Below are 10,964 nucleotides of genomic sequence, written 5' to 3'. Positions count from 1 at the left end.
TTGCTTTGCACTTTCTTCTGAAAGGCGTCACTGATCTATTTTCAGGAATGGGGAGAAAAAAAAAGTGTTTGTAAATAAGCTTCATTTTGCAAACAGTTGTTTTATTAATTAATTCACACAAAGAGAAACTGGCACTGAGTAACGTACAGCATTGTGTTCGAAAATGTTGCGGACCAAATACAGAGCCCTGTGGAATCTCCATTATAAAATTAAAATTATATGCACATCGAATCAAATCTCAAAATTGATTTGACTGAAAAAGATATGCGTATGCATACCCACTGCATAACAGACACACTTCTAACCTTTAAGCGTGAACTGTACTTCAGAGGCTTCATGGCCCTGCAATGCAACATCTCAGTTCAGCCTAGAGAACCACTGATGATATTACACGGAGTCATTTCACAAATATTTGCAAACGTCTGACAAAGTCACAGAGAGACTAGCTAATGGTATTTGTGATTTGCTGACAATGGTACAAAGGGGAATGTGGCACCCTGGGATGCTGGTGTTCAGCCTGATACAAAGAGCACATTTGAACACAGAAGAAAAAAAAAGTTCCTTTTTATTCAGACTGTTTACTGCCACAGGGGAAAATTCATAATGTGTACTGCTATTTCTGAAGGTCTGAGTTCAATAACTTAGGTGTTTTGGGCACGGTATGGTGGTGTTGGTTCGATTACTGGGTTGTTTGTGGATCGAATCCAGAGTTATTTTTTTCTCCTGCAGCATGAGTCTGTGAGGCGAATCCTAATGAGGAGCAAACCTCACCTATAACAAGCACCCCTGACACACACATCTTGATATAAGTAGTGAGGAGTAACTGTGGGTAAGACAATCCACTAGGGGCAGATATTTCAAGCTCACATCTGTATTTTGCCTACACTGCAAAAAGCTGATAATATAATGCTGAAGTCAGATGATAATGCACTTGCTTCTAGCAAGTCTACAGCAATTTATATAAGAACCGTCTTAAAATTAAACTGGGGACATCTGGAAAACAGAGTTTAAAACCATGAGGTGTGTCACTGCACATGTAATGTAAGTAAACATTTTATATAATTTACAAATTATTTAAATAATAAATAATTCCTAAAAAGAAAATTATAAAAATAGAGGAATATATCTAATATTATTTATGATATTTTTAATTTAAAAAAAATTGTTGAATTAGAATTAGCCCAGAATGGAAAATAAGGTTGCAAAATCAGCCTAAAATAAGGTATCAGGTCAGTGGGGACCAGCGTAATTATAGTTTTCTAAAATTAAAATGAAAAACGTGTAAAAAAATAAATAAATAATAAAATAAAAAATAAATTAATTAACTTAAATTAAAAAAAAAAAGTTCAGTTTATGCACCAAAAAACTGAAGTAAAAATTTATTTAAAAAACATAGACATAACTAAAAAAAATAAATTAATTAACTTAAATTAAAAAAAAAAAGTTCAGTTTATGTGTGTGTGTGTGTGTGTGTGTGTGTGTGTGTGTGTGTGTCAGTGATACTGACCTGCTAGATTTGTACAAAATATTGGTTTGTAATGTTTATTTCTCAGGGCTGAATGATTGAGCAAATGTAGGTAAACATTGGAAAAAGTCCAAGTTATGTTACTTTCACAATTTATACTGGAACTGTCCTAAGAATATGTGATACAAAAGCTGGCAGCATGATGCTCGGTGTTCTGGGTGGTTGTCAGGATGATGCTTTATGGTTGCTAAGTGTTGAGTGTGGTTTCTAGTTTGTTGCAATGCACCTGTTAAGATGTCTTGCTTCTAATACAACAAAAACTGGGAAAGGCAAAAAATAATCAATACTCTTGAAAATAATCAAGAATACTGCACTGGAGAAAATCTGATGTGTTGACTTTGCTGAGCATAGAGCCCTGCTGCTGTCTGAACGGAATCAAATAATGAAGGTGTATTTCTGCAGAGATCCACAGCACAGGAGTGACTGACAGCTGAGAGGACGGAAGCAAGAGACCCAGCTGAGCCCACATACAAAGAGAAAATCAGCACGAACCTCCCGAACTTTCCTCCACCGCGGAGAAATCAGAGAGGTCCATATACAGATGTGTCTGATATCTTAACAAAAATACTCTGGTACTCGAGGTGTATCAGTCTGATAACATTATACACAGCATGTGCTGAATGATCGCCATATTCATGTACTACGGCTCTCCAGTGCAGTTTAAAGAATAGTGAATGTCCAAATAACCATAGCAACCACAGCTTTTGATCAAAATTAGACGATGCACAAACAACTGTGCTGCACATTTTGAGACGCTGCAGTATTAGTCGAATCTTTATGGAAGCCTGTTTCCGCAATAGAATAGAATAGAATAGAATAGAATAGAATAGAATAGAATAGAATAGAATATTGCAAATCAGATTTTTTTTCATCAGAACTGCAAGAAGTAAACACAGAAATGTAACCTTTTTCTTGCAATTTTGACTTTATAGCTATCAATTCCGAGTGCAGGTAATTCTGATTTGATGTCTTGCAAATATGTTCTACATCTCATAATTCTGAGTTGTCTCACAAATCAGAGTTGTTTTTCTTTGAATTCTGAGTTTATATCTTGAAATTCTGAGAATTGTGTGAAAAAAAAGTTAAAATTGTGCAAGAAAGTGTGACATTTACCCTTTTTTTGGTTTAAAAGCAAATGTTCACCTGTGTGATGCTAGCTGTTGTGAGTGGTTGTCAGGGTGCTGTGGGAGTTGTCAGGGTGTTGCTTGGGTGTTGTGAGTGGTTGTCAGGGTGTTGTGGGGGTTGTCAGGGTGTTGCTTGGGTGTTGTGAGTGGTTGTCAGGGTGTTGTGGGGATTGTCAGGGTGTTGCGGGTGGTTGTCAGGGTGTTGTGGTAGTTGTCAGGGTGTTGCTAGGGTGTTGTGAGTGGTTGTCAGGGTGTTGTGGGAGTTGTCAGGGTGTTGCGGGTGGTTTTCAGGGTGCTGCTACGGTGTTGTGGGTGGTGCTAGGGTGTTGCTTGAGTGTTGTGGGAGTTGTCAGGGTGTTGTCAGGGTGTTGTGGGAGTTGTCAGGGTGTTGCTTGAGTGTTGTGGGCATTGTCAGGGTGTTGTCAGGGTGTTGCGAGTGGTTGTCAAGGTTTTGCTAGGGTGTTGTGGGCGTTGTCAGGGTGTTGCGGTAGTTGTCAGGGTGTTGCTAGGGTGTTGTGGGAGTTGTCAGGGTGTTGTCAGGGTGTTGCGAGTGGTTGTCAGGGTGTTGCTAGGGTGTTGTGGTAGTTGTCAGGGTGTTGCTTGAGTGTTGTGGGCGTTGTCAGGGTGTTGCGGTAGTTGTCAGGGTGTTGCTAGTGTGTTGTGGGAGTTGTCAGGGTGTTGCTAGGGTGTTGTGGGAGTTGTCAGGGTGTTGCGGGTGGTTTTCTTGTTGGGGTTTTGCTAGGGTGTTGTGAAGTGTTGCTAGGGTTTAGGGTTTAGTGTGCAGTGTGGTATGCACTGAAGCACATCTAGTCAGTCCCGAGTCGAGCTCTGAAAATGTTTTAATGTTTCTGAATGAGTCTCTTCTGCTCACCAAGGCTGCATTTATTTGATCAGAAATACAGTAAAACAGTAATAACTGTCAAATATTATTAGAATTGAAAAAAGCTAGTTTTGACTTTAGCAGTCATTGTTGCATTATGTGCCAATGATGACTGTTCACAAAAAGGAAAAAGCAATTTTCACGTTTTTTCTCCAAAGTTTGCATGGCTGTAACTCAAGAAATATGAAAGATATCTTAATGTCATTTTAGTTTTAGGTCCTACACAAACTTTTCTTCATTTAGGCTCTATGTGCTTCATTTTCAGAGGTACTGAGATCTTAATGTGGCTCCCAGAGTAAATTAGATCTTAATGTGTTTGCATGATTATAATGTTTATTTTTATTTTTTTATTTTTTTTATTTATGTTAGTTGTTTTGTTTGTTTAATTATTATAAAAATTTAATTTATAATGGTAAGACTTTAGGGTACATAAAAAGCCAGCTGTGAAATGATCTGTGACTGTGTGAGAGTAAAGGATATAATTGTAAGGTTTTGGGGTTGTTATTAGATGAGCTGCAGTAAGTTACTGAGTCTGTGAGTGTGTTTTCAGATCAGTTCATTAAGAGAGAAGTAAACGGTCAGCTGTAACGTTATCTGGGATAGAATTAATGTGTTCTTACTGCTCGAATGGCCAGAGATGTATTATCCAAAAAATAGTTTTTCTCACTTGTACATGTTGAGATCAGACATCTGCTAAAGTTTCATGTGACGCAGCGCATCTGTGTGTTTGTAAACAGAGCAGCTAGCGTTAGCATGCTACAAACACGAGTTAAACGCTCAAATAAGGCGAGATCACGAACCTTTCCGTCGGCATCAAACGGCTCGTTTCCTCCGCTGTGTTCTTCTGGGTCTGATGACGCGGAAAGGCTCTGCTCCCAGTCCGGGAACGGGTTGATGAAGCTGCGCTCCTCCATCTCTGCCTCGGCGCCGGTGACTAGCTTCAGCCGCTTCGACATGCTCTCGCCCATCGCGACGGCGGCCCGCCACGGACACACTCCAGCAGAAACGCGTTTCGGGTTTGTCGTCTGGACTGCGCTGGTCCTGGTCCTGATGCTGCTGCTGGGTGAGGCTACTGATGAAGGTCAGGAGTCACTCTGACACTCTTCAGCGCTCTGGCCCTAAAGAACACGGGAAGAGACCTACATTAGGAACAAAAAAAAAATCATATACTGCATTTATTTGATCAAAAATACAATAAAAACAATGAAATTATTAGAATGTAAAACATCTGTTTTCTGTGTGAATCTCTGTTAAAGTGTAATTTATTTCTGTGATGTGCAGCTGTATTTTCAGCATCATTACTCCAGTCTTCAGTGTCACATGATCTTCAGAAATCATTCTAATATGATGATTTGCTGCTCAAGAATCATTTCTGATTATTATCAATGTTGAACACAGTTGTTTTCTGTGTGTTTATTGTTATCAGTTTTTGAAGTGTTTTATGCTACATGTTATTGTCGTTTAGTTCATGTATCTGATGTTATATTAATCATCATAGCTGCTAAAGAGGCCAGTTTTGAAGACATAATGTGACCTTTTATTGAAAATCTGCATTTAAAATATTTTATTATTTTAAAATGTATTTGTCTAATAAATAAAATTTAAGATTGTGTTTATTAGATGGAAAAGTAGTGAAATAAACTTGTTTTGATTGTGGTCCTTAATGTTAATTTGAACTCGATGTTCTTATTTAATTTAATATATTTAATTTGAGTCAAATTAAAGTAGTTTCTCTGTTAAACCACAATGAAAAATATTGTTGTGAAACTAATTTTCACTCAGAAACTGATACATTTCTCAAACAGTTAGTTAACACTGATTTAAAGGGATACTCCACCTCAAAATTTACATTTTGTCATTAATCATTTACTCACATGTCGTTCCAAACCCCTAAAAGCTCCATTTGTCTTCAGAACACAATTCAAGATATTTTGGGTGAAAACCTGACTGCCAAGTAAATAACAGTGTCAAGGTCCAGGAAAGGTATGAAAGTCGTCTTCAGAATAGTCCATCTGCCATCAGTGGTTCAACCGTGATGTAGTGACGAGAATACTTTTTGTTAGCGAAGAAAATAAAAATAACGACTTTATTCAACAATTCCTTTGTCAGCAGTCTCCTCTGTGTCTCTTCATATCACCGTATGCTGCGTATGCTCTTCTGTGTCCTCCACGCCACAAGGACGCGCTGTTTTATTTCAAATCAAAGCTAAATACACGTAGAAACAGCACATCCTTGTGGCGTGGAGGACACAGAAGAGCATACGCAGCATACAGTGATATGGAGAGACACAGAGGAGACTGCTGATAGCTTTTACGGGTTTGGAACGACATGAGGGTAAGTGATTAATGACAAAATTTTCATTTTGGGGTGGAGTATCCCTTTAAACAACATTTTCAGTAGAAAGTTTCTTTTCTTGTAAAACGTGCTGCAATAATCTTTGTTTTATTCACAACTTCGAGTGATACTGCTGCACTTTTTCATCGACTTTCCTGATGAAGAAAATCATTATCATAAATGTTTGATGCCACATAAAATACTATGCTAAGGAAAACGTGCGGATTCAGAAGTTTTAAGACACGCTTGAAAACATGTTTGCAGGTGCTTCCGTGGTCAAATATTCACATTCTGCATTCTCAGCTGATTTTACATCAATACAGATATTAACAGCTGCAGCTGGTGCTCTGTGATGATGATGATGATATATGAGCTGAATACAGTCCCAGAACAACACTGTGTTTACACGAGAAGATTCTGACAACCTCAGACGAGGATGATGAAGATGAAGATGATGTGATGATGAAGATGATGATGAAGATGATGATGATGAAGATGATGGTCGTGCAGATTCTAGCGCTGAACGCGACATTCACGCGACAGACACAGCATCTCATTCCTGTAGAAACGAGCACTTACATGCTTCCAGTCAGGTCCAGTGCAGTGTCCTCAGCTCGAGCTCTGCTGGACGCGGTCTTTCCTCTCTCACTTCCGGACGGAGATCCGGCGGCTGATGAAGATGAAGATGAAGATGATGGTGGTGCTCTGCGGAGGAGACAGATCCCGCTCCTCACTCAGAGCACGCGCTGCAGTCCTCACACTCTGCGCTCGTTTCTTTTCTTCTCTTCTGTTCTGATGATGCAACCCAAATATAGGTTAAATGTCGTGTATCAAAACCACATTAATTATACAATTAATGAATTCAACACGTGATGATAAATGACTGAGTGTTGATGTAACGGGTTCAGACCACTGATCTATAATATAGAACATAGTCATATATATAGATCAGTGGTTCAGACTGTAGAGAAAGTGCGGAAAGACAAAAATAGCGTGTTGGAGCGGGTTTCCATGGTAACACGTGTCAGCAAAAATAAACAAATAAATAAATAAATGCGCCTATTATTTATTTCGCATTTCTGGCTTTTCCTCTTAATTCAAAGTTTATATCGCGCTTTTTGTTTGTTTGTTTATTTTAATGGAGGCCTATTTCCACCACGGAATAAACGAAATGAAAAATTAATTGCGACTTTTGTCTAATAATTCTAATTTATCTTGTAATTCTGAAAAGAAAGAGTTGTGAGATCTTAACTCAGAACTGTGAGACAAAGTTTCAAGTTCCTTTTTTATTCTGTGGCAAAAGAAAAGAACTCAGACTTTTAAGAAAAAGGTTTAAATTGCTTGAAATAACTTGTAATTCTTAGAAGAAAAGTCTGATTTAAAAAAAGTCTGTGGGATAAAAAGTTGCAATTACCTTTTTCTATTTTTTATTATATGACAGGAACGGGCTTCCATTTAAAAATATAGAAATAAACAAATGCGCCTTTTATCTCACAATACTGACTTTTTTCGCTAAATTTATAGTTTATATCTCGCAAATCTGTTTTTTTTTTTTTTTTTTTATGGAAGCCCATTTCCACCACGGAATATAAAAAATTAGAAGTTAATTGCGACTTTTTGTCTAAAAATTCTAATTTAGCTTGGAAGTTTGAAAAAAAAAAAAAATTATAATTTAGCTTATTCTAATTTAGCTGAGATAAAAAATCACAATTACCTTTTATTCTGTGAAAAGAAAGAACAAAAGCAGGTGGAAAACAGAACTCAGAGTTTTGAGGGAAAAAGTATCTCTTTATATCTTGCAATTCTTAGAAGAAAAGTCTTAGATTAAACAAAAGAAGGCTATGAGATAGAAACATGTAATTCCTTTTCTTGTGTTTTTTCTGATGTGTCAGAAATGGGCTTGTGGACGCACAGCTGGAGAACCAGTGTGTTTCAGTGATGTTTCATAACCTGATGTGATCCCAGTCATGTTTACAAACAGATGAAGAAGAGGAGGATTCACTATTGATGTTTTTTTTGCTTATGAATCCACACTTATGTAATGAATGTAAGAGGATTTTTTGTACTTTAGTAGGATGTTTAGTTATTAGTAGAGTATTATGTTTTTATAATTATATAGTATAATTATAGTATTAGTATTATAGAAGAACAGTCTTTTCAAATAATCTCACTGTACTAAATACATAAGCAGTAGGATTGATTTTTATGATGCACTGTATTCAGATGAATATGCTTCAGTGTGTCTGAGATCATCTGCAGCAGCTGTTTACAGTCTGATACCTGCTCAGCAGCACCACAATCACACTTCACTCAGCATCACTCTCTCTCTCTCTCTCTCTCTCATTCAGTTCTACCTTCAGTAACAGACACTTGTGCATTATTTGCTCTTTAGCAACAGTTAGGTAAGAAGTATTTTACCAGGTACAAAGTTTTTTTTTTCTAATTTTTTTCAATTTTTTTTTTTTAAAAACTTTTTACATTTTTTAATGTTTTAACCTTATTTATTAAATGTTACAGTCCAAATGTACATATAAGGGCCTCATTCATTCAAGTTAATGCATGCGTAATTTTGCAAAATGTGTTAACTATTTTATCTACACTTATCCTATAACTGCTGTTTTTTTTTTTTTTTTTTTTTTTTGGCTGTAATCACATGGTTTAATAAATTAATAATAAATTATCTAAATAATTTTTCCTCATGCCAGCTTGGTCAAGCTAGTTATTTAATGGGACTTTAAAATTGCTTTCATAATAATGAGATGTTAATAGATTTGTTAAGTCATGTTATTTATGTATTATAAATGAAAGTAAACATTTTGTCTATTACTCCATTCATCATCTCTGAGAGGAAAAGCTGTGGTTCCAGTACAGTTTGTGAAGAAGTCATGGCTTGTATTTAGACACGGAGGAATACAGTACAGTGATGCTGCTGAAGATCAGTGAACATGGCTTGTCCTGGATTAGACACGGAGGAGATGAGACGTGTGTGTGTTAAATTTTGGATTGTATTTTATTTTTATAAGTAATATCAGAAGATAGATAATCTCAGAAGTAAGTAAGTCAGAAAGATAATACAGAACATCAGCTGAAAAAAAAGCACAATACTAGACATATTTATCATTCCCAAATCAGGTTCATAAATCAGAAGCACGATTTTAAATCAATATTACTTGATTTCATTTGAAATTTTAAACAGTAATTTTAGATTATTTTTTTTTTTTTTTACAACCAAAATATTTTAAAGTGCAAATCCTGGGTAGCAGAAGTAAGAGTTTAAAGAAGAAATTTCAATGTAATTTTAAACAGTAATTTTAGATATTTCCCTGGAAACCAGAATAATTAAAAATATTTCATAGTGCAAACCCTCGGTAAGTAGTCTTGATTCATTTCAGTTTAATTTTGAGCAGTAAAATGGAGATACAGATTAAGAATATAGATTAGGAATGTTTTATGGCACATGCTGTTATTGGCTCGTGTGTCAGTCATTTTTTTATATCAACCTCATATTTGTAACACAACTTCTTTAAATGAATGCCTTTGATTTTCATACACTTAGAATAAAACAAGTTTAGGAAAAATATGGATTTCATATCAATTTAATAAAAAGTATTTTTATGCATTTTAATAATAATAAACTTAAACTCCCATAACATTTTTTTTTTTTTTTTTTTTTTTTTACTTCAGCACTAATCTGTCTGCTCTTTTTAAATCTTAACGTCTGTGCCCCAGAGCACCCCAGATTTAGCACAGTTTAAGTTGACATTTCATTTTCAGGTCTAGAAAAGTGGTTAAATATAATTTAGTACCATCCCCTAAACATACAAAATATTAGATTTAAACAACATTATGTTTTAAACATCAATATGTAAAATAGATATCTGATGGCAGATTCAAATATTATCTTCTGTTCTGGATCCACAGACATACTGTAATAACTGCTAATAACACTAATAACTGCTGCTTTCAGAGAGAGAAAAAAAGCCATTCAAATTTAAATTGTCAAATTAAATTTTAAGGTGTAAATAAAAAGTCTTAAATATAATACATTCTAACATTGTGAGAATTAAGGTTGCAGTTATGAAACAAACTCACATAATAAACAAAGTTACATTTTAAAAATCATCACATAATAAGATATAAAATTGCGATTACAAAAAAAAAGAAAAATAAATACATACATGAGAAATAAAGTAAAACTGTAAAACATGACATTGCAATTACAAAGAGCCATAATAAGTTATAAAGTTGCCAGTATGAAAAAAATAATCACATTGTAAGATACAAAGTTGCATTTATGGGAAATTAAGTCAATTTAAATAATAAATAAAAGTTTAAGCAGTGTATTAATTTTTTCACATCCCAACATTTCTTTATTTAAAGTATAAACAGAAAACACAGAACTATTATTTCCAGGATTAAAGCGTATGTTTCAGAGCTCTCAGACTGCATACATGACAGTGAAACCCATCCTTCATCTGAAACATTCATGTGTTCAACTCGAGATGCATTAAATATGAAGCAGAATGCTGAGAGATAAAGGCAACAGCGTCCCCTGCTGGAGGAATATCAGTTATTGATCTCTATCTATATCTGCCTCTCATTCTCCAGGCAGCCGCAGAGAGCTGCATCTTCTCCTGGTCAGCATCTTCCTCAAGAAAGCCCTGCAGCGTCTGGAGCAAAGCACAGAGATGCATCACTGTCCGGAGCAGCTGGACGCTGGAGGCTATTCCTGGCAGAGAAAGCGTCGGTCACAGACACTCTGACATTCACAGCTCTGATGAGCCTGCAATTACAAACAAACAAAACACTGCGAGATACTGAAATTTATGAGAAATAGTCACGGTCATGAAATATAGTCTGTGAATTCTAAAGTTTTCATACCTTTTTACTGTTGCATGACTGCGAGCGGAGATGCTGTCACACGTCAGTGAAAGGTGTTTCTGTGAGAAGCAGCATGAACTGATCGCTCTCAGAACAGCTCATCTGAAGAAAGCACAACACATCTCCAGCGTCAAGGACGGAGAGTGAATGTGCGGATCCTCTCCCAGTAAAGCGCTTACAGAGAAAACACTCGGAGCTGGAGGAGAGAGAAAGAGCTCGG

General features: G+C 36.1%; 1 protein-coding gene across 1 annotated transcript in view; it reads right to left on the bottom strand.

Annotated features, from left to right (window-relative positions):
- Positions 1-6,745, bottom strand: part of LOC109112256 (lanC-like protein 2) — a 19,829-nt gene extending 13,084 nt beyond the window's left edge. Inside the window, 3 exon segments of the mRNA XM_042752211.1 lie at positions 1-35; positions 4,330-4,647; positions 6,443-6,745. The exon segment at positions 1-35 is cut by the window's left edge and continues 80 nt beyond it. Coding sequence (XP_042608145.1) covers positions 1-35; positions 4,330-4,497 — 203 coding nt within the window. The 5' untranslated portion in view covers positions 4,498-4,647; positions 6,443-6,745.
- Between the last annotated feature and the right edge of the window lie 4,219 nt (positions 6,746-10,964).

This window comes from Cyprinus carpio, chromosome B24, assembly GCF_018340385.1.
Source record: "Cyprinus carpio isolate SPL01 chromosome B24, ASM1834038v1, whole genome shotgun sequence".
In the NCBI taxonomy this organism is placed as follows: Eukaryota; Metazoa; Chordata; class Actinopteri; order Cypriniformes; family Cyprinidae; genus Cyprinus; species Cyprinus carpio.
Note: the sequence above shows the minus strand (reverse complement) of the source record. Positions and strands in the feature narration are given on the sequence as shown.